Source organism: Hemitrygon akajei, chromosome 23, assembly GCF_048418815.1.
Source record: "Hemitrygon akajei chromosome 23, sHemAka1.3, whole genome shotgun sequence".
NCBI classification, from domain to species: domain Eukaryota; kingdom Metazoa; phylum Chordata; class Chondrichthyes; order Myliobatiformes; family Dasyatidae; genus Hemitrygon; species Hemitrygon akajei.
The window spans coordinates 66,056,304-66,081,465 of record NC_133146.1 but is presented as its reverse complement, the minus strand read 5'-3'; the positions used below and the strand labels follow the sequence as shown (position 1 = coordinate 66,081,465).

Genomic DNA, 25,162 nt, shown 5'->3' with positions numbered 1-25,162 from the left:
AGGGTTGTAAAGAGAGCTTTTGGTACTGTTACATACCCCATAACTGGGTGTCTGACCAGCAGAGAAAGAAGAATCCGTTGGAGTCTGGTGGTACCAAACTAAAGGTGTTTATTAGTAAACTACACAATACAATATCAAAAATGCAAATATACATATAAAACAAGTTAGCAGTAATAAACCTAAAAGTGTAGGAATAATAATAATCAATAATAAACAAGCTGTATCGATGTCTAGGGGTAAATGAATTGTCATAGGAAAGTATAGAGTTCAGTTCATAAATGCTGAAGTAGTAATGGCTGTTGTATTGAAATCATTGGAGAGAGAGAGAGCGAGCGAGATGTAACAGCAACAGCTGCTGCGGCAGGCAAACCTCTTGTGGCTTTCTTAATCCGTTGTGTCGTTGTGGCCATTCAGTTATGACCCCTCTGGTCTTCAGCTAGACCGCTGTTCTGTGGTGGACTCGTCACTCTGGCATGAGTGGACACACGCACAAGTCCCCACTGGCCTGCTGTAACACTCTGAGTTTTACTGACCGATCTCCTGTTCGGTCTCTGAAGCCCCCACCTTTCTGTGGGTTCCCAACACTCAGTCAGTAGGGTGAAGGGTGTCTGAAGGGTGTCTCTCCAGACCTGTCTTTTATCCCCACTCACGGGGTCTCAGCTATCCATCAACTCTGAATGACCATGTCCATCAAATCAGGCCACTCCTGCTATCTCATGAGGAATGTTAACGAGCAAAGTACAGTCCTTGTAGTGGAAGGTAAATAATCCAGAAAGAGTCATAATACAGTAAATCAACAGTCTCTCTCCCCTCTCTTATCTGTAGCAGATGTTCTTGCCTGGGCTTTATCTCTCTCTCTCACGAGCAGCACAGCAACAGCAATAGTTCGTAGATCTCGGGGTGGGGGGGGGGAATGGTTAACTCTGCACCCCATTGTCCATCAGGTCTGTCCATCACTCATAACAGTACATTGGCCTTTATAAATCAAATTATTGAGTATAAGAGTTGGGATGTAATGGTGAGGTTGTATAAGACATTGGTGAGACCGAATTTGGAGTATTGTGTGCAGTTTTGGTCACCTAATTACAGAACGGATATTAATAAGGTTGAAAGAGTGCAGAGAAGGTTTACAAGGATGTTGCCGGGACTTGAGAAACTGAGTTACAGAGAAAGGTTGAATAGGTTAGGACTTTATTCCCTGGAGGGTAGGAGAATGAGGGGTGAGTTGATAGAGTTGTATAAAATTATGATGGGTATAGATAGAGTGAATGCAAGCAGGCTTTTTCCACTGAGGCCAGGGGAGAATAAAAACAGAGGTCGTGGGTTAAGTGTGAAGGGGAAAAAGTTTAAAGGGAACATTAGGGAGGGGCTTCTTCACACAGAGAGTGGTGGGAGTGTGGAATGAGCTGCCAGATGAAGTGGTGAATGCGGGCTCACTTTTGACATTTAAGAAAAACTTGGACAGGTATATGGATGACAGGGGTTTGGAGAGATATGGCCTGGATGCAGGTCAGTGGGACTAGGCAGAAAAATGGTTCAGCACAGCCAAGAAGGGCCAAAAGGCCTGTTTCTGTGCTGTAATGTTCTATGGTTCTAATGGTTGTATCATCAGCAAATTTATAGGTGGTATTTGAGCTATGCCTAGCCACATAGTCATTGAATAGGGAGAGTAGAGCAGTGGGCTAAGCACACACAACTGAGGTGCATCAGTGTTGATAGTTAGGGAAGAAGTGATATTATCACCAATCTGCACAGATTGTGGTCTTCTGGTTAGGAAGTTGTGGATCCAATTGCAGAGGGAGGTACAGAGGTCCAGGTTCTGTAACTTCTTAATCAGAATATGAAAGTAAGCTAACCAATAAAATCAAAGACGATACTTACATTTTCTTCAGATACATAATTGTAAAACAGAGGTGAGAGTGGATATGAGACCACTGGAAAATGATGCTGGAAAGGTAGTAATGGAGGACAACAAAATGACGGACAATATCTTCACTGTTGAAGACATTAGCCGTATGGTGGAAATTCTAGGTATCGGGCATAATGGGTGTGAAATTACCTTAACTAGAAGAAAGGTTCTTGGGAAACTGAAAGGTCTGAAGGTAGTTAAGTCACCTGGATCAGATGGTGTGCACCCTAGAGTTCTGAAAGAGGTGGTGCTATTAGGAATCATCTTTCAAGAATCACGAGATTCTGGAATGATTCCAGAAGACTGGAAAAAGACAGAAGAAAGGAAACTATAGGTCAGTTAGTCTAACCTCAGTGGTTGGGAAGATGTTAGAGTTGATTTTTAGGATGAGGTCTCAGGCTACTTGAAGGCGTATATTAAAATAGGCCACAGTCAGCATGGTTTCCTCAGGGGAAAATTTTGCCCAACAAATCTGTTGGAATTATTGGAAGAAATAATAAACAGAAGTAGACAATGAAGAATCAGTGGATGTTGTGTACTTGGATTTTCAGAAGACCTTTGATAAGGTGCCACGTATGAGACTGCGTAACAAGCTATGAGTACATGGTATTACAGTAACGTTACTAGCATGGATAAAGCAGTGGCAGATTGGAGGAGGCAAAGAGTCAAAATGAAGGGAACTTTTCTGGCTGGCTGCCAGTAACTAGTGATGTTCCATGGGAGCCTGTGTTTGGATTGATTCTTTTTATGTTACATGTCAATGATTTGGATGTTGGAATTGATAGTTTCATTGTAGTTTGCAGATGATATGAAAATAGGTAGAGTGGCAGGTAGCTTTGAGAAAGTAGAGAGGCTATAGAAGGACAGACAGATTAGGAAAATGAGCAAAGACATGGCAGATCAAATACAGTATTAGTAGGTGTATGGTTACGCATTTTAGTAGAAGAAATAAAAGGCATGACTATGAAAGACAATGGAGTGTAAATACAAAAAACTGAGTTGCAAAAGGAATTAGGAGTCCTTGCGCAGGATTCCCTAAAGGTTAATTTGCAGGTTGAGTCTGTGGTGAGGAAGGCAAATGCGATGCAATGTCAAGAGGGCGGGGATGTAATGTTGAGTCTTTATAAAGCACTGATGAGGCTCCACTTGGAGTATTGTGAGCAAGTTTGGACCCTAATCTTTGAAATGATGTGCTGAAACTGGAGAGGGTTCAAAGGAGGTTCATGAAATTGATTCCAGGATTGAATGGCTTGTCAAATGAAGAGCGTTTGATAGCTCTGGGCCTGTATTCACTGGAATTCAGAAGAATGAGGGGTGACCTCATTGAAACCTATCAAATGGTGAAAGGCCTTGATACAGTGGATGTTTCCTATGGTGGGACAGTCTAAGACTGGAGGACACTGCCTTAGAGTAGAGGGGCATACTTTTAGAATGGGTATGAGGGGGAATTTTTTTAGCCAGAGCTTCTCAATGCTGCCATCAAGAAGGAGGTACAGGAGCCTCAGGACTCCCACCATGTTCAGGGACAATTAATACCCCTCAACTATCAGGTTCTTGAATCAGTGGGGATAGCTTCACTCACCCCATCGCTGAACTGTTCTCACTTGCTCCATCATTGAAACGCCGCACAACCAATGGACTCACTTTCAAGGACTCTTCATCTCATGTTCTTGATATTTATTGCTTATTTAATTATCGCTATTATTTGTTTATTTGTACAGTTTGTTGTCTTTTACACATTGGTTGTTTGTCCGTACTTCATTGATTCTACTGTGATTGCTCATAAGAAAACTAATCTCAGGGTTGTATATGGTTATATATATTTCCTTTGATAATAAATTTAATTTGAACTTTGATTTAAAGAATATAATCCAAAGATTAGAAGACGGCCTTTCAGGAGTAGACCATAAGATATAGGAACAGAATTAAGCCATTTGGCCCATCTTGTCTTCTCTGTCATTTAATCTTGCCTGATCTATTTACCTCTCAGCCCCACCATAATACCATAGGAATAAGAGTAAAGTTGTATATTTTGTTTGTTCAAAATGTACATCTCTCTTCTGTAAAACCACCATTGATACTAGGTAGATCATTAATTTTAACCATGTTATTTTTAAGGAGTGGCTGTCGAAATTATGTGTCCATTGGTTGCGATCTTTGAAAATTGATCAGATTCTTGAAAAGCTTTGTGAATTAGCAAGCAGTAAATGAGCACTGCTATTCAGAGATGGAGGGATTGTGGAACAGTTAAGTGTAGGCTAATTAGGCTAATATCTGTCATTGGAAAAGTGCTTGAATCTAGTATCTACTTGACAAAATATTGGAGCTATTTCTAATGCCATTAGTACGGTAGTTAAAGCGGAACCAGTTTTTGCAATGTATTGAAATTTCCAAAAGCATTTGACAAAGTATCACAATAAAGGTCACTGTAAGGTGGTTAGCCATTAGTTTGAAGTGGGATTGGTTGGATTACAGAAATAATGGAGTAGAGATAAGTGAATCATTTGCGGGTTGATAAACTAACTATTGCCAAAGCTGCTTAGAGGTTCTCATTTTCTTAACTGCTGGAACTGAACGTGCTAATACTACAAAACAAATTGGAAAAGTAAGTTGTGATGAGGAAACAGAATCTATAAAAGGATATGAGAATAGTCAGTGAGTGGGAAAACAATTCAGTTGGAGTATAATATAGGGATCTGAAGTTACCCACTTTGTAGGAAGAATAGAAATATTATAACAATAACATTATTTATATAGCACCTTTCATACATTAAATTGCAGGCTCAACGTGCTTTACATAGATTGTAAAGAGAAATCAATAGAGGCATAACAATACGAGACAAGATTAAAAATCATACATAAGTCAATCATTATATAGAATGAAATGTACTTGAATATACCAAATTATATAAATATATGACAGTAAATAAATTGAGAAGTTGCTCTAAATCATTAATGTCATGTTATGAAAGAAGTATTTGGTATGTGTACATCAAGTGATAAAGACACCAAGTAGAATGTTGAACTTCATTGTAAGAGTAATGGAATACAAATGTAGAAATCTTGATCCAACTGTACAGGGCTGTGAGGCCACATTTGGTGAATTGCATACAATTTTGAACTCTTCAAAGCAGCCAGTGCTAGAGTAGCTTCTGAATGAGGAAAGATTGAATCGATTGGCCCTGTACTTTCTGTAGCTTAGAAGAATACAAGGGGTGATTGATAAGTTCGTGGCCTAGGGTAGAAGGAGTTAATTTTAGAAAACCTAGCACATTTATTTTTCAATATAATCCCCTCCTACATTTACACACTTAGTCCAGCAGTTGTGGAACATACAAATCTTGGACCTCCAGAAAGTGTACTCATCAGGGGTGATTGATAAGTTTGTGGCCTAAGGTAGAAGGAGATAAGTTATTAACTTCAAACTTTTTGCATAATCACTCACAGTTGACTTGCATGTGCATGTAATGAGAGCTGTATAACTCATCTCCGTCTACCTTAGGCCACAAACTTATCAATCACCCCTCGTAAGAGATGAGTTCATCTGAGGGTGTTTTAAGGATAGATAATGTGGGGAGAATCCAGAACCAAATGTAGCAATCACAGATTATGGGGTTGGCAATTTATAACTGATGTGAAGAAGAATCTCTTTGGGGGTAGAGACTCTTCACAATTCTATACTCCAGAGAACTACAGATGCATCATTAATGTTCAAAATTGAAATAGACCTTTTAAACTTGTAAGGGGATTAAGTGCTGTGTGTTGTAATGTGAGTATTATTAAAAGTAAGTTAATACTAATCGGGAAGCTGTTGGTAGCAAGAGGTGGGATCTGGGGTTGGTGGGGTCTTTACTTCCGTTCTTTTTACACCCAGTATGCATTGTATATAGTTCCGTCACCCATGCCGCACGAGGTACCTGGAAGCCTCTGTATTTAAATATCATTTGCCGTCCCAGATAAAGATGCTCTTTTGGCCATCAAGTTGTCGAGTGGTCTTTTTGTAAAGTAGGAGTTACCACACTATGGGTATTGGGAAGGGCTACAAGGTCTGAGTTTATCCGTAATCTTACTTTGTAAGAGAACAGGTTTAAGAGTTCATAGTCTATTTCTCATTTTTGTTCTTAGGATTACATAGATTTATGTTGAAGTATTAGCTGGGCAGAAGGGACAAGTTCAGTTGATGTGAATCAGCTCCTGTCTTATAAAAGGCAAGGCTAAATGGATAATTTGTTGTACCTATCTTCCTGTATATTTATTAGTTAATCTGCTCTATCAGAGGCCATGCACTGCCCTGCAGATTTTAGAAATAATTTACACTTGTTACTTTACATGTAATTAGAGTCTAAATACTGCAGGATGTAGATTTTATGTTAGATATATGACCAAAAGCCATATAAGCAGAATTAGGCCATTTGACCCATCGAGTTTGCTCTACCACTTCATTCCCCCCTCAATCCCATTCTCTTGCCTTCTCTCTGTAACTTTTCACACCTTAACTTATCAAGAATCTATCAACCTCCGCCACAAATACACCAAATATCCTGGCTTCCACAGTCGCCTGTGGCAACAAATACCACAGATTCACCACCCTCTGGTTAATGAAATTCCTCCTCATCACCATTCTAAATGGACGTACTTCTATTCTGAGGTTGTGCCTTTTGGTCCTAAATTTCCACACTGTAGGAAATATCCTCTCCACATCCACTCTATTTAGGCCTTTCAACATTTCATAGGTCTCAATGAGGTCACCTCTCAATCTTCTAAATTCCAGTGAGTACAGCCCCAGAGCCATCAAACTTTCCTCATATGATAAGCTTTTCAATCCTGGAATCATTTTTGTTAACCTTCTTTGAACCTTGTCCAATGTCAGCATATTGTTTCTTAGATAAGGGCGCAAAACTGCTCTCAGTACTCCAATTGAGGCCTCACCTGTGCCTTAAAACCTCCATATTACATACTTGCTTTTATATTCCAGACTTGTTGAAATGAATGCTAATATTGCACTTGCCTTCATCACCACTGACTCAGCCTGCAAGTTAACACTTAAGACATCCTGCACAAGTAGTCTCAAGTCCTTCTGAATTTGCATTTTTGAATTTTCTTCCCGTTTAGAAAATAGTCTATGCTTTTATTCCTTCTACCAATGTGCGTGACCATACACTTCCCGACACTGTATTCTTCATGAAGAAGTTTTCCAATCTACTTTGGGTCAAACTGATATACAGGAGGGACGAATGGACAAGGGAGTCACGTAGTGAGTGATCCCTATGGAAAGCGTAATGTGGGGGGAGGGAAAGATGTGTTTGGTGGGATCCTGTTGGAGATGGCAGAAGTTTTGGAGAAATATGTGCTGGACGTGGACGCTGGTGGGGTGGTAAGTGAGGACAAGAGGAACCCTATCCCTGCTAGGGTGGTGGGAGGATGGGGTAAGAACAGATGTGTGGGAAATGGAAGAGATGCGGTTGAGGGCCACGTTGACGGGGGGAGGAAAGGAAGCTCCTTTATTTGAAAAAGGAGGACACCTCCTTCATCCTCGAGTGAAAAGCCTCATCCTGGAAGCATATGCAGCGGAGATGGAGGAATTGAAAGAAAAGGATGGCATTTTTACAAGTAATAGGGTGGGGAGAGGTACAATCCAGGTAGCTGTTGGAGTCTGCGGGGTTATAATAGACATCAGTAGATAAGCTGTCTCCAGTGATAGAGACAGTGAGATCAAGAAAGAGGAGGGAGGTTTCAGAGATTGGCCAGGTAAATTTGAGGGCAGGGTGGAAGTTGGAGGCAAAGTTGATGATGACATCGAGCTCTGCAGGGTGCAGGAAGCAGCACCAATGCAGACATCAATGTAGCAAAGGAGAAGTGTGGGACGGACACCAATGTAGGCTTGAAACATGGGCTGTTTCAAGACATAATCATAGCCAACAAAATGGCATATATAGCTGACACCAATGTGACTGCCCATGGCTACACCTTTTGTTTGAAGGAAATGAGAGAAACCAAAGGAGAAATTATATATAGCGAGGCCAAGTTCCACTAGACAGAGAGTGGGGGTTCGAGGGGAACTGGTTGGGACTAATGTCCAGAAAGAAACAGAAATCTTTGAGGCCTTCCTGGTTGGGGATGGAACTGTGTAGGGACTGGACATCTATAGTGAAAATAAGATGATGGGGACCAGGGAACCTGAAATCATTGAAAAGATCCAGAGTGTGTGAAGTATCACAGATGTAAGTAGGAAGGGACTGAACTGGGGGGGGGGGGGAATAAAACAGAGTCGAAGTATGCAGATATGTGTTCAGAGGGGCAGGGACAAGCTGAAACAATGGGTCTACCTGAACAAGTGGGTTTATGGATCTTGGGTAGGAGGTAGAAATGGGGGATGATGGAACTATGAGGATGGTGGCAGTGGATGGGAGATCCTCAGAGCTAATAAGGTCAGTGATGGTGTGGGAGGCAATGGCCTGATGCTCCTTAGTGGGATCTTGTTTGAGGGGTAAGTAGGAGGAGGTGTCTTGAGAGTTGTTGCTGGGCCTCAGCAAGGTTTCAAAGGTACATTTAATGTCAGAGAACTGTATCCAATATACACCCTGAAATATTTTTTCTCCTCGAAAGAAGAGAAGTGCCCCCAAAGAATGAATGACAGTTAAATGTTAGAACCCCCAAGCCCTCCCCCGCCAGCTTCTCCTCCATGCATAAGCAGCAGCAAAGCAACAATCCCCCCTCTCCTACCAGCAAATAAAAACATCGGCACCCACCACCGAGCATTCAAGCGTGCAGCAAAGCATCAATAAAGACACAGACTCACAGTACCCCAAAGACTACTTGTTCACCCGGTATTTGACATACCACAGGCTCTCTCTCTCCCTAATAAGGGAGAAAGACATGTCTCTATTTCACAGTGAGAGGGGAAACATAACAATTTGCCAATTTAAGTGTGCCACCTTATCAAAGGCCTACCGATTCTCCATTGTCTGTCCTCCTTGTTACTTCCTCAAAGAATTCCAATAAATTTGTCAGGGAAGGTTTTTCCTTAAGGAAACCATGTTGTTTTTGGCCTATTTTATCATGTGCCTACAATACTCCAAAACCACATCCTTAACAATCGACTCCAACATCTTCCCAACTACTGAGGTCAGGAAAACTGGACAATAACTTCATTTCTTCTGCCTCCTTCCCCTCTTGAAGAGTGGAGTGACATTTGCAATTGTCCACTCTGTGGAATCTTGCCAGAATCTAGTGATTCTTGAAAGATCTTTACTAATGCTTCCACAATCTCTTAATTTAATCTGTTTAGAATGCTTGGGTGTAGTCCATCTTGTCCAGGTGACTTTATCTACCTTCAGACCTTTTAACTTTCCAAGCATGTTCTCCTTGGTAATAGCAACTGCACTCACTTATAACCCCTGACACTCAAACTCCGGCATACTGTTAGTGTCTTCCACAGTGAAGAGTGATGCAACATGCATATTCATTTTGTCTTCTATTTCCTTCCTTGTCCCCCATTACTACCTCTCCAGCATCAATTTTCAGCGATCTGATATCTACTCTTGCCTGTCTTTTACTCTTTATATCCCTGACAAAGCTTTTCCTGTCCTCTGATATTATTGGCCAGCTTCATATTTCATCATTTCCCTCCTTATAGCTTTTTTAGTTGCCTTCTGTTGGTTTTTGAAAACTTTCCCCACAAATTTTTGCTCTATTATATGCCCTCTCTTTTGCTTTTATGTTGGCTTTGACTTCCTTTGTCAGATGTGGTTGGGTTATCCTACCTTATAGAATACTTCTTTAGGATGTATCTGCGCTATCTGAATTGCTCCCAGAAACTCCAACCATTGCTGGTCTGCCATCATCCATGCCAATGCCACTTCCAATGAACTTTGGCCAACTCCTCTCCCATGCCTTTGTAATTCTCTTGATTCCACTTTAATGCTGATACGTTTGACATTAGCTTCTTCCTCTCAAATTACGGGGTGAATTCAATCACTGCCTCGTAAGGGTTCCTTTAGTGGAAAGTTAAAGGATAGGGAAGCTTTTAAAAACTAACAGAAGGTAACTAAAAAGTCATTAAGAAGGTAAAGATGAAATATGAAAGTAAACTAGCCAATAATAAAGAGGATACCAAAAGTTCCTTCAGACACATAAAATGTAAAAGAGAGAAGAGAATAGATATTGAAAACAATGCTGGAGAGGTAGTAAAGTGGGACAATGAAACAGCCGACAAACTGCGTAAGTATTTTGCATCTGTCTTCACTGTAGAAGACAGCAGCAGTATTGTGCACTTCCAGCTGTCAGGGGTCATGAAATGTGTGAAGTTACCATTACTAGAGAGAGGATTATTGGGAAAATAAAAAAAAAATTAAAAAAATAATCTTACGGATAAATTTGTCCCAGTGAGGAAGATAAAGAATGGTAGGGTGAAGGAACCATGGGTGACAAGTGAGGTGGAGAATCAGGTCAGATGGAAGAAGGCAGCATACGTGAGGTTTAGGAAGCAAGGATCAGATGAGTCTATTGAGGAATATAGGGTGGCAAGAAAGGAGTTTAAGAAGGGGCTGAGGAGAGCAAGAAGAGGGCATGAGAAGGCTTTGGTGAGTAGGGTAAAGGAAAACCCCAAGGCATTCTTCAATTATGTGAAGAACAAAAGGTTGACAGGAGTGAAGGTAGGACCGACTAGAGATAAAGGTGGGGAGATGTGCCTGGAGGCTGTGGAAGTGAGCGAGGTCCTCAATGAATACTTCTCTTCAGTATTCACCAATGAGAGGAAACTTGATGACGGTGAGGACAATATGAGTGAGGTTGATGTTCTGGAGCATGTTGATATTAAGGGAGAGGAGGTGTTGGAGTTGTTAAAATACATTAGGATGGATAAGTCCCCGGGGCCTGACGGAATATTCCCCAGGCTGCTCCACGAGGCAAGGGAAGAGATTGCTGAGCCTCTGGCTAGGATCTTTATGTCCTCGTTGTCCACAGGAATGGTATCGGAGGATTGAAGGGAGGCGAATGTTGTCCCCTTATTCAAAGAAGGTAGTAGAGATAGTCTGGGTAATTATAGTCCAGTGAGCCTTGTGTCTGTGGTGGGAAAGCTGTTGGAAAAGATTCTTAGAGATAGGATCTATAGGCATTTAGAGAATCATGGTCTGATCAGGGACAGTCAGCATGGCTTTGTGAAGGGCAGATCATGTCTAACAAGCCTGTTAGAGTTCTTTGAGGAGGTGACCAGGCATATAGATGAGGGTAGTGCAGTGGATGTGATCTACATGGATTTTAGTAAGGCATTTGACAAGGTTCCACATGGTAGGCTTACTCAGAAAGTCAGAAGGCATGGGATCTAGGGAAGTTTGGCCAGGTGGATTCAGAATTGGCTTCCCTGCAGAAGGCAGAGGGTCGTGGTGGAGGGAGTACATTCAGATTGGAGGGTTGTGACTAGTGGTGTCCCACAAGGATCGGTTCTGAGACCTATACTTTTCGTAATTTTTACTAATGACCTGGATGTGGGGGTGGAATGGTGGGTTGGCAAGTTTGCTGACAACAAAAAGGTTGGTGGTGGTGTGGATAGTGTAGAGGATTGTTTAAGATTGCAGGGGGACATTGATAGGATATAGAAGTGGGCTGAGAAGTGGCAGATGGAGTTCAACCCAGAGAAGTGTGAGGTGCAAACATGAGGAAATCTGCAGATGCTGGAAATTCAAACAACAACACACACAAAATGCTGGTGGAACACAGCAGGCCAGGCAGCAACTATAGGGAGAAGCGCTGTTGACATTTCGGGCCGAAACCCTTTGTCAGGACAGCTTCCTGACAGTGTGAGGTGGTACACTTTGGAAGGACAAACTTCAAGGCAGAGTACAAAGTAAATGGCAGGATACTTGGAAGTGTGGAGGAGCAGAGGGATCTGGGGGTACATGTCCACAGATCCCTGAAAGTTGCCTCACAGGTAGATAGGGTAGTTAAGAAAGCTTATGGAGTGTTAGCTTTCATAAGTTGAGGGATAGAGTTTAAGAGCCACGGGGTAATGATGCTCTATAAATCTCTGGTTAGGCCACACTTGGAGTACTGTGTCCAGTTCTGGTCGCCTCAATATAGGAAGGACGTGGAAGCATTGGAAAGGGTACAGAGGAGATTTACCAGGATGTTGCCTGGTTTAGAGAGTATGCATTATGATCAGAGATTAAGGGAGCTAGGGTTTACTCTTTGGAGAGAAGGAGGATGAGAGGAGACATGATAGAGGTATACAAGATATTAAGAGGAATAGATAGAGTGGACAGCCAGTGCCTCTTCCCCAGGGCACCACTGCTTAATACAAGAGGACATGGTTTTCAGGTAAGGGGTGGGAAGTTCAAGGGGGATATTAGAGGAAGGTTTTTTACTCAGAGAGTGGTTGGTGCGTGGAATGCACTGCCTGAGTCAGTGGTGGAGGCGCAGATACACTAGTGAAATTTAAGAGACTGCTAGACAGGTATATGGATGAATTTAAGGTGGACGGTTATATAGGAGGCAGGTTTTAAGGGTCGGCAGTGCATTGTGGGCCGAAGGGCCTGTACTGTGCTGTATTGTTCTGTGTTCTATGAAACTAAAAGGTCTGAAGGTAGATAAGTCACCTGGACCAGATGGTGTACAATTTTGACTTAACATCTGCTTGTCCTTCCTGATGGTCTCATTATACACTGTCTCTGCTTGTATACCATCTGCCCCATCCTCAGTTCTATCATTCAGTTTCCCATCCCCTTGTCAGATTAGTGTAAACCCTCCCCAACAGTTCTAGTAAAACAGACCACAAGAATTTTGGTCTTCCTGTGGCTTAGGTGTAACCTGTCCCTTTTGTACAGGTTATACTTTCCACAGAAGAGATCCGAGTGATCCATAAATCTGAGCCCCTAATGCCTGTACCAGTTTCTCAGTTACACATTAATTTGCCAAATCATCCAATTCTTATCCTCACTGGTGCATGACGCATGCAGCAATTCCAAGATTATTTTCAGTAGGTCCTGGTTTTCAGCTTGCTACCTAGCTCCTTAAATTCTCTCTTCAGGACCCCCCCTCCTACCTTTTCTTACTTATGTCATTGGTGCCGATATGTATCAGGACATCTGGCTGCTCACCCTCCCCCCTTCAGAATGCCATGGACCCAATCCGAGACATCCTTGACTCTGGGCACCTGGGAGGCAACATACCACCCGTGTGTCTCTATCATGTCCACAGAATCTTGTCTCTATTTCTCTTGCACTGGAGTCCCCCCTCACTACTGCAGTCCTCTTCTCTCCCCTTCCCTTCTGAGTTACTGCACCAGACTCAGTGCCGAAGACCCAGTCCCTGCAGCTTCCCCCAGTGATCAGCCCCTCAACAGTATCCAAAGCAGTGTACATATTATTGAGGGGAATGGCCACAGGGGCAATATTGTTCAACTCTTCGATCCCATGTGTTATCAGATCATTGTTTATAGAATAGAGTGAATATTGCAGGACTACTGACTTGCAGTTGGACCATTTTAAATCTCTGTTAAGACTATGTGTTTTCCTGCATTCCCAAGTAGAAGGTTATTGTGGTTTTGTGACAGTCAGAAGTGTGATATTCAACAATTGCCAAATTCCAGTGAACTTTCATTGTAACTTCTTTTGTAAGATGTTGGAATTTGAGCTTATTTTTTCTCCATTTATAGTTTTGCTTGACTTATGAGCTCTTTATTGTTCCCCACTCCAAACTGACACAGTCCTGCTTTTGCCTGTCAGTGTCGAATCCAAATACTGTTGCAGGCAAAAGCTCTAGTAATCCTTTCAGTTTGCAAGGCTCAGAAAAAAATAATACTTGTTGATTATTTCAGATTGCTTGTAATTGATTTGGATCGTGAAGTCTTCATCTGTAGTGCGGTTTTAAAATCCTTTTGCTCTATTCCTTTCTTTGCTCGAACATAATGTGTTTCAAAGGCAATGGTGTCCAATTTTATTACAAAAATGCAAATGTTCTATAAAGTAAAATGAACAGTATTCTGATAGTCCATGAAAAGCATACAAACATTGAAGCCCGATTTCAAAGTTCAAAGTAAATTTTATTATCAAAGTACATGTATGTCACCATATACAACCTTGAGATTCATTTTCTTTTTGATATACACAGCAAATCTATAGAAAAATAATTATTAACAGAATCAGTGAAAGACCACCCAATTAGGGTGTTCAACCCAGAGTACAGAAGGCAACAAACTGTGCAAATGCAGAATGAAGAAACAATAATAATAAGTAAATAAGCAATAAATATTGAGAACATGCGATGAAGAGTCCTTGAAAGTGAGTCCATTGGTTGTAGGAACGTTTCAATGATGGAGCAAGTGAGGTTGAGTGAAGTTATCCCTTTTGGTTTAAGAGCCTGATAGCTGAGGGCTAATAACTGTTGCTGAACCTAGTGGCATGAGACTTGAGGCTCCTGTACCTCCTTCCAGTAGGAAGGCAGCATGACCTGGGTGGTGGGCGCCCCTGATGATGGATGCTGCTTTCCTGCGACAGCGTTTTATGTAGATGTGCTCAGTAGTTGGGAGGGTTTTTACTCATGATGGACTGGTTATATCCACTACTTTTTGTAGGAAGTTCCATTCAAAGGCATTGGTATTTTTATTCTAGACTATGATGCAGGCTGTCAATTTACTTTGCACTGCACATCTATAGGTTTATCAGAGTTTTAGGTGTCATGCTGAATCTCCACAAACTCCTAAGAAAGTAGAGACACTGCCTTGCTTTCTTTGTAATTACATTTACGTGTTGGCCCTGGATAGGTCGTTTGAAATAATAATACCTAGGAATTTAAAGCTCCACCTCAGATTCTCCAATGAGATTTTTGGAGTTCTTACAGATATCTGGGAACAAGATGGTCTGAACGCATTTGTCAAATTTATGAACTACAGTACATTAACAGACCGGTAGAACTGGCAACCTACCTTGTGCCTTTTAAAAAAGAACTTGTAGTACTGAGTAGTCAAAAGGAAGGAAATGTTAAAAGTACTAGTGAAGAAACTATTGCTGATAGGATAATTTGAAACCACTATTTAATGTTGAAGCAAGTACCCTGAAGTCAAGTATGAAAATCTTTCTCTTTGCTAGGTCTTTAAAAGTTTGTTGTTAATGTGACGATGGAAAGACCATATGATTTCATGGAAAGACCAATAATTAGTTAGGCACCAATTACCTTACGTGCACCTAAGTTAATTTTCCTACAAATTGTTTAATTCTCCTGCAGTACAATAGGGCATGTTCTAGTAGAATAGCAGAATAGGGTCAAAGAGTTCAATATCTAAACACAATCATGTACTTTTAATTAATCACATCAAGATGTTAATCTTTCTAAAACTAAACATTAGTATTTCATCTGTGTTATGGTACAGGTAAATCAATTCTGGATTGTTGAAATCTAGAATTATACAGTAGGAATTCATTTAGTTTTAGTTTTTTAATCTTTGTTTAGTGTGAAGTCTTTCACACCCATTCATGGGCTTCATCAGAATTCTAATCAAAGTAAAATTTATTATCAGAGTACATTCATGTCACCACATACAACCCTGAGATGATTCTTCTGTGGGCATACTAGTTAAATAGCAATAAATAACGGACATAAAATAAATGAGTGGTTATCCCCTTTTGTTCAAAAGCCTGGTGGTTGAGGGGTAGTAACTGCTCTTGAACCTGGTGGCGCAAGTCGTGAGGCACTTGTACCTTCTACCCGATGGCAGCAACAAGAAACAAGCATGGCCTCGGTGGTGAAGATTTTTGATAATGGATGCTGCTTTCCTGTGGCAACATTTCATTTAGATTTGCTCAATGAATGGGAGGGTTTTACCCATGATGTACTGGGCTGAATCCATTAACTTTTGTAGGATTTTCCACTCAGGCATTGGTGTTCCAGTACAGGCTGTAATGCAGCCAGTCAGCACACTTTCTATAAAGTTATAGCCGTAGTTTGTGCAGTAATGTTGAATCTAAGTTGTTAAAGGTGTAACATAGTTTTGGCAAATGGGAAAGCAGATTCAAATTTCATATCTACACAAGTGAAATAATTTTCATTGTATAAAAATTCAAATGTCTCTTTAATGAGAATCTGTCTCTTGACATCTAGTAGGCTTGCTGAAGATCTGGGCAAAGAAATTTGTCATTTTCTCCCAGGCACTAGAGAAGATTTGGGAAGTTCCCATTTAGTTGAACCTGCAAAGTCCCCTTCAACAATTTGGGATTTATTTCCAAGATTTAAGTATATTCCACAGATTAGTCAAGCAAAACCATAGACCTTGGAGTAGAATTAGGCCATTCAGCCGATTGACTCTGCTCTGCCATTCCATCATGGCTGATTTATTATCCCTTTCAACCCCATTCTCCTGCCTTTTTCTTGTAACCTTTGATGCCCTGATATAATGTTCAGAACCTGGATATAAAACTCTTAGCTAACATTCTAGTCTCTTTGCCCAACACTCTATGGTAAGACAGGATGGTGGAGATCGCCACGGTAGTATAGTGGTTAGCGTGACAGTATTACGGTTCAGAGTATTGGAGTTCAGAGTTCAGTTCTGGAGTCATTTGTAAGGAGTCTCTACGTCCTAACCATGGTGTGTGTGGGTTTATATAGCTTCTCCAGTGTCCTTCCATAGTCCAAAGACATACTGGTAAGTAGGTTTATAAAATGTCCTGTGAGTAGGTTAGGGTTAAATCAGGGCTTGTTGGGCAGCACAACTCGAAGGGCTGGAAAGGCCTTTTCTGCACTGTATCTCAATAAATAAAGTCATATTAGAATGTTAAGTAATTGCTCTCCATCTTGCATATCTAATGCCTTCACATTAAAGAAAGCTAAAGAAACATCATGCTAAAGTATCTACTGGTCACTCAACCTATGAGTCAATACATTGAATGCCTTTTTTGGATGGTATTGGGGAAATGAGAACAAAACACTTGAAGAGCTGTGGAATTAATCACTGTTATTGTTGGCCAAACTGATGTTCATGGGCAGTAGAGAATGGACTGGCATGAAGTAGTGAGGCATTTAAAGGAAGGAAATGCCTGCATGACCCAGTATGACCAAGGTCATGCTTTCATCTCACTGCTGCCATCAGGAAGGAGGTACAGGAGCCTCAGGACTCACACCACCAGGTTCAGGAACAGTTATTACTACTCAACCATTAGGCTCTTGAACCAGAGTGGTTAACTTCACTCAGCTTCACTTGCCCCATCACTGAACTGTTCCAGAACCTATGGACTCACTTTCAAGGACTCTTCATTTCATGTTTTTGTTATTTATTTATTATTCCTATTTCTTTATCCTTTTGTATTTGCACATTGATTGTCTGCCCATCTTATTGAGTGCAGTCTTTCATTGATTCTAGTTTGGTTCTTAGATTTTCTGAGTATGCCCACAAGAAAATAAATCTCTGGCTGTATATGGTTACTTACGGTTTATGTACCGTGTTAATAAATTTACTTTGAACTTTGATAAATCGATGGCTAGAAAATCATGCAGAAATTTCCAGAACTTCTAAAATGTATGCCAGTCATAAAAAGACAGAGGCCCATGTTAATGAGCCACTTACAAAACTGCTCTCTTTACTTACAACATTGAATCCTGCTGACAACTTTTTTCTCACTTTGCAGAACAAATTTTACATTGAAACCAAACTTAACAGAGATTTGAGAGATGACCTCATAAAATTGTTTACAGAACAGGTTGCAGAAAAGCACGTTCCTACCTTAATGCGTAAGTAGTGTTGATAATTCTTGTATCTTTGTTTTATGGCAGATTTGGGTTAATTCTAAAGGCATGCAAAAGTTTGGGCACCCCTGGTCAAAATTTCTCTTACTGTGAATAGCTAAGCAAGTAAAAGGTGGCCTGATTTCCAAAAGGCATAAAATTAATTATGATACATTTCTTTAATATTTTAAGCAAGATTACTTTTTTTATTTCCATCTTTTACAGTTTCAAAATAACAAAAAAGGAAAAGGGCCTGAAGCAAAAGTTTGGGCACCCTACATGATCAGTACTTAGAAACACCCCCTTTGGCAAGTATCACAGCTTGTAAACACTTTCTGTAGCCAGCTAAGAGTCTTTCAATTCTTGTTTGGGGGATTTTCGCCCATTCTTCCTTGCAAAAGGCTTCTAGTTCTGTGAGATTCTTGGGCCGTCTTGCATGCTCTGCTCTTTTGAGGTCTATCCACAGATTTTTGATGATGTTTAGGTCAGGGGACTGTGAGGGCCATGGTAAAACCTTCAGCTTGCGCCTCTTGAGGTAGTCCATTGTGGATTTTGAGGTGTGTTTAGGATTGTTATCCTGTTGTAGAAGCCATCCTCTTTTCATCTTCAGCTTCAGCTTTTTTACAGACAGTGTGATGTTTGCTTCCAGAATTTGCTGGTATTTAATTGAATTCATTCTTCCCTCTATTTTTCTAAATTTTCCCTCTATTTCTAAATTTTCCCTGTGCCACTGGCTGCAACACAAGACTAAAGCACGATCAATCCACCACTGTGCTTAACAGTTAGAGAGGTGTTGTTTTCATGAAATTCTGAACCCTTTTTTCTCCAAACAAACCTTTGCTCATTGCAGCCAAAAAGTTCTATTTTAACTTCAGTCCACAGGACTTGTTTCCAAAATGCAGCAGGCTTGTTTGGATGTTCCTTTGCAAACTTCTGACGCTGAATTTTGTGGTGAGGATGCAGGAAAGATTTTCTTTTGATGACTCTTCCATGAAGGTCATATTTGTGCAGGTGTCACTGCACATTAGAACAGTGTACCACCGCTCCAGAGTCTGCTAAATCTTCCTGAAGGTCTTTTGCAGTCAAACAGGGGTGTTGATTTACCTTTCCAGCAATCCTATGAGCAGTTCTCTCGCAAAGTTTTCTTGGTCTTCCAGACCTCTACTTGACATCCACCGTTCCTGTTAACTGCCATTTCTTAATTACATTACAAACTGAGGAAACGGCTGCCTGCAAACGCTTTGTTATCTTCTTATAGCCTTCTCCTGCTTTGTGGGCATCATTTATTTTAATTTTCAGAGTGCTAGGCAGTTGCTTACAGGAGCCCATGGCTGCTGATTGTTGGGACAAGGTTTGAGGAGTCAGGGTATTTACAAAGCTTAGAAATTTGCATCACCTGGCCTTTATAACGATGACTGTGAACAAGTCATAGCCCTAACAAGCTATTTAAGGTCTGAAACCTTGGTAAAAGTTATCTGGGAGCTCTAATCTCTTGGGGTACCCAAACCTTTGCATGGTGCTCCTTTCCTTTTTTTCACTCTAAAATTGTACAAAACAAAAAAATACAGTAATCTTGCTTAAAATGTTGAAAAGAATGTTTCATCTTTAACTTTATGACTTGGATTGGAGTTCAGTTCATCTTCTACTCACTCAACTATTCACAGTAACAGAAATTTTGACCGGGGTGCCCAAACTTTTGCATACCACTGTATGCTTGCCAAGACGCAGTAATACTACTTGTGGGATTTGCATCAATTTGAAGTACCACCTTGTTAACAAAAAGTTAGATATTTCAGTTTATGTAATCACTTGTATCAGTTTGCTTTGCTTCTTTCATTAGAATCAGAATCAGAATCAGGTTCATTATCATCGATATGTGTCATGAGATTTATTGTTTTGTGGAAGCAGTACTGTGCAAGGTATAAAAATTACTATGCTACAAAAATAGATCACATTTAGAAAAGAAAACTAGTTAGTGAGCTTTCATTTGACCTGGCTTCCATTTTACCAGTTGGATTCCTTCTCTAAACTAAAATTGCTGTTCATTTAGTGTGTAGATAGATAGATACTTTATTCATCCCCATGGGGAAATTCAACATTTTTTTCCAATGTCCCATACACTTATTGATGTACCTCTAGATCTAAAAGATTAGCTATATATTTGCTATTGTGACAAAAATGATCTAAATTTCACTGTAAATTAGAAGCAAGAAGGATATCTTCCAAATAAATGACAAGTCTCCTGATCACTGTATTGCAGGTTTATTTTCTCTGTAACTGAAAGGAAAGAGAGCAGGAGATGTACTCAGTATTTCAAAGATGGATTTGGGTCGGTATTGTATTTGGCACCAAATGTAAAATATTGTATGCTGGCAAAAATAAGTCAGTAGTGAAAGGTTTAGCCGTGGTATTAGATAGTTTGAGAGGAAATAATAGCTTGACAATACTAGTCACATTATAACTTTAGAAAGCTATTACGATAAGGTTGAAAAACTGAGTACAATATCAGAATTGTTGAGAAAATATCTTTAGTGGTTTTGCTAAGGGCTTAAAAATAAAGCATCCAAATTTGGTGCACAATTTTGTCCATTACATTTCAGAAGAGAAGTGCCTGTATTAAAGACAATGTACAGATAAGATGGACAGAAGTGGTTCTACTGAAAGGAAAACTAGGATACAGTCTACAGTCGATTGAGGATGTGTTAACAAAATATGTATTGATAAATGTAGCTGAATTATTATGCACAAATTAAGTGAAAACATGGATACTTTTGCCATATAAACATATGAAATAATTTGGCAGATGAGGTAGTTTGATTGTCCTGCATCTTCAAGCTCCAGTAAGATTTGGCTGCAATGCAGAGGGTCCTTAATGTTGTAAAGATGACCACTGGAGTGAATTGACCCTTTCCTTGGCTGTCTGGTGTATTAATTTGTCTGAGACAGTTACACTGTGACTACAACTTGGAAGCTTGAGTTCAATACACTATAGCTTTGACTGCTTAATATAGGATGGCATTTTAATGTACCAGTGAGGAGATATTAAATGATAAAGTAGTGTAATCAATTGAATGAAACTTCAATTTGCAGGTGGTTGTTTGATTTAATAGTTCAGATGGATGTTAAAGATCCCAGAGGGCAATGCATTCTTATTTTCAGCTCCAAATTTCACTTCAGTTTCTGAAAAAGTCTTTAATCTCGTAGGAACATAAAAAATGTATGACAGAAGTAGCTAACATGTCTGTGTGGTCAAGAAAGAGCCATTTTAATTCTATTTTCCAGCACTAAATTCTGTAGATCGTTATCATCACAAGTTGATAGGATGGTTTTGTTTTAAGAATTACCCCTTGTAACAATGATCAATGAAGCACAGAGAGATCTGTACTTACAGACAAGTACCTTTATTGTTTAAATTCAGTGCATGGATTCATGTACTAAATACCTTGTGTGTACACCCACTAAGTATCCCCGACTCTCCTGAATAGTCAAAGAATAGCAAAGGTATTACCCGGGCAAAGGAGTCTATGCTGCCCAGGCATTCCTCGTAGTCCTGATTAATTTGCCGTGTGTTCCACGCAGGATCGCTCACACTTGTATCTGCGATGGTTACCGCTGCCAGCATACTTGAAGCATCTGTTCTTATCAATTCAAATATTGCATTCCAGTGTCATTGGCCACAGGTCATGTGTCTGACCTTTAACACCTTGTTATTGGCTCTGCTCCAAGCCATCTTCCCAGCGAATGACAATTGATAATTTATGGCTGTTTGTTTCAATCAGCAACAAGCTCAGATCACTTCAGGCAGGCACCAACCTCAACATTTACAAGCCTGTATGTTATATCCAATCAAAGAACATCTCAACTTCTTATTTGGAACCAGTCCAGGAGATTACCTGAGGAATCATTGTGTCTTTTTTAAAACATTGATCAAGCCCAGCACGTCAAGCTCACGAAATGGAGAACAGTGTCTCTTCACAAAATGGCAGCCTCCATCTCCAAGCACACAGCAAGAACAAAGGCAATTAATCTGTCTGCTTCCACTGTCCTTGATTGATTCAAATTCGCTGATTTGTAGACTGTTGTTCTTTCTTAACATCTCCCTCCTCTTAGGATCACTATCCTCCTCTATTCTGTTGATTAACTGTAGGATTGCCATGGATTGCTATGGATCCCCAGTAGACATGCTGCACTTACATTATAATATTTATTTATTAAATTCATACAATTCTTATACCGGTCACTCTTTTCTCGATATTACAAAAATCATTACCCTGTACCTTTTGCATAATTTCAGACTTCCATTTTCTAAGTTGATACCCATTAAACAATACAATTATCAGTATACATAAAGTTAGTAGTACAGCTGCATGTGATATTATCCTCACTCATGGATGTATTTGAACATTTGATCCCCAATTCCAAATCTTATCTCAAAAGTCTGAGTCACTCGGTATTTAATTTGCCTTATCAACATGCATCTTAATAACTTCTGTATGTTTAGTCCATTGATGGATTATCTTCTTTGCCTCCTCCACAACTCGTGTCTAGTCTGCAGTTAAATGAGGAATCAATGGCAACTTAGTAACAACATAGTCGCACAAATATCAATCTATCAGTTCGTTGGATTGCAAGGTTCTCCGCCACCTTCTCCACTGCTGGTTGAGGCAAAGTTCATCCTCCAATAGTCAAATTTAAAGTCACATCCCCAATTGCAACATTGTGACTTTCCAAAAGACACTCTTTCTAACCCTTGGTACAACTTATGGCTGCTGTTGCTATATAACCAGTTCATCCCACCAATGCATACTGCAGAAAAGAATCTTTATTAACAGGCAAAATAGACAACAAACAATTCTCGTAAGCATTGAAACCACAATCCAGAAGTTTCTGTCACCCCTTCTGGACAAGCCCAGTAGTTTCCCCCTTGATGACATACTGATTAAGTTTTTTCCTTTCCCGGTACCATTCATAACAATAGCATGTTTTGGTGGGTTACTTAAAGATCTTGAAGTATTCTCATAATATTTACCCACATTGTGAACTCTTTTCAAGGAGTAAGTTAAATTACTTCCATGATGGGGAATGTGAAATACTGCACCAACATAAAACCTCCCTTTACCATCATCATAAGTACACAGTGCTCTGTTGGTTAGTGTAAGACTTCTAATGGAGTCTATTCAAATCTAGTCAAGAAGAAAAGAAAAGCTTACAAAAAGTTCAGAGAACTAGGTAATGTTAGAGATCCAGAAGATTATAAGGCTAACAGGAAGGAGCTTAAGAAGGAAATTAGGAGAGCCAGAAGGGGCAATGAGAAGGCCTTGGCAGGCAGAATTAAGGAAAACCCCAAGGCATTCTACAAGTATGTGAAGAGCAAGAGGGTAAGATGTGAAAGAATAGGACCTATCAAGTGTGACAGTGGGAAAGTGTGTATGGAACCGGAGGAAATAGCAGAGGTACTTAATGAATACTTCAGTATTCACTATGGAAAAGGAACTTAGTGATTGTAGTGATGACTTGCAGCAGACTGATAAGCTTGAGTATGTAGATATTAAGAAAGAGGATGTGCTGGAGCTTTTGGAAAACATCAAGTTGGATGATTTAGAAGGAATGGATTGGGACAATTTGTTTTATGGGAAGGATGTAATAGAGAACTGGAGGTCATTTAAAGGTGAAATTTTGAGGGTACAGAATCTTTGTGTTCCTGTTAGGTTGAAAGGAAAGGTTAAAAGTTTGAGAGATCCATGGTTTTTAAGAGATATTGGAAACTTGGTTTGGAAAAAAAGAGATATCTACAATAAATATAGGCAGCATGGAGTAAATGAGGTGCTCGAGGAATATAAAGAATGTAAAAAGAATCTTAAGAAAGAAATTAGAAAAGCTAAAAGAAGATATGAGGTTGCTTTGGTGGCAAGTACGGTGAAAATAAATCCAAAGGGATTCTACAGTTATATTAATAGCGAAAGGATAGTGAGGGATAAAATTGGTCCCTTAGAGAATCAGAGTGGACAGCTATGTGTGGAGCCAAAAGAGATGGGGGAGATTTTGAATAATTTCTTTTCTTTGGTATTCACTAAGGAGAAGGATATTGAATTGTGTAAGGTAAGGGAAACAAGTAGGGAAGTTGTGGAAGCTATGATGATTAAAGAGGAGGAAGTACTGGCGCTGTTAAGGAATATAAAATAAATCTCTGGGTCCTGACAGGATATTCCCTAGGACCTTGAGGGAAGTTAGTATAGAAATAGCAGGGGCTCTGACAGAAATATTTCAAATGTTATTAGAAATGGGGATGGTGCCGGAGGATTGGCATATTGCTCATGTAGTTCCATTGTTTAAAAAGGGTTCTAAGAGTAAACCTAGCAATTATCGGCCTGTAAGTTTGACGTCAGTGGTGGGTAAATTAATGGAAAGTATTCTTAGAGATGGTATATATAATTATCTGGATAGACAGGGTCTGATTAGGAACAGTCAACATGGATTTGTGCATGGAAGTTCATGTTTGACAAATCTTATTGAATTTTTTGAAGAGGTTACTAGGGAAGTTGACGAGGGTAAAGCAGTGGATATTGTCTATGTGGACTTCAGTAAGGCCTTTGACAAGGTTCCACATGGAAGGTTAGTTTGGAAGGTTCAATTGTTAGGTATTAATATTGAAGTAGTAAAATGGATTCAACAGTGGCTGGATGAGAGATGCCAGAGAGTAGTGGTGGATAACTGTTTGTCAGGTTGGAGGCCAGTGACTAGTGGTGTGCCTCAGGGATCTGTACTGGGTCCAATGTTGTTTGTCATATACATTAATGATCTGGATGATGGGGTGGTAAATTGGATTAGTAATTATGTAGATGATACTAAGATAGGTGGCGTTGTGGATAATGAAGTAGGTTTTCAAAGCTTGCAGAGAGATTTAGGCCAGTTAGAAGAGTGGGCTGAAAGATGGCAGATGGAGTTTAATGCTGATAAGTGTGAGGTGCTATATTTTGGTAGGAATAATCCAAATGGGACATACATGGTAAATGGTAGGGCATTGAAGAATGCAGTAGAACAGAGTGATCTAGGAATAATGGTGCATAGTTCCCTGAAGTTGGAATCTCGTGGATAGGGTGGTGAAGAAAGCTTTTGGTATGCTGGCCTTTATAAATCAGAGCATTGAGTATAGGAGTTGGGATGTAATGTAAAAATTGGACAAGGCATTGGTGAGGCCAAATTTGGAGTATTGTGTACAGTTCTGGTCACCGAATTATAGGAAAGATGTCAACGAAATAGAGTACAGAGAAGATTTACTAGAATGTTACCTGGGTTTCAGCACCTAAATTACAGAGAAAGGTTGAACAAGTTAGATCTTTATTTTTTGGAGCGTAGAAGGTTGAAGGGGGACTTGATAGAGGTATTTAAAATAATGAGGGGGATAGATTGAGTTGACATGGATAGTCTTTTTCCATTGAGAGTAGGGGAGATTCAAACAAGAGGACATGAGTTGAGAGTTAGGGGGCAAAAGTTTAGGGGTAACACGAGGGGGAACTTCTTTACTCAGAGAGTGGTAGCTGTGTG

At 40.1% G+C, this 25,162-nt stretch overlaps 1 protein-coding gene across 2 annotated transcripts in view; it reads left to right on the top strand.

Annotated features, from left to right (window-relative positions):
• The window catches only part of cacul1 (CDK2 associated cullin domain 1), a 200,462-nt gene that overhangs the window by 95,410 nt on the left and 79,890 nt on the right, over window positions 1-25,162 (top strand). For both annotated transcript variants that reach the window (XM_073027866.1, XM_073027865.1), the window contains exon 5: window positions 17,521-17,623. In XM_073027866.1, the coding sequence (XP_072883967.1) occupies window positions 17,521-17,623 (103 nt within the window). The remainder of the gene's footprint in view (window positions 1-17,520; window positions 17,624-25,162) is intronic.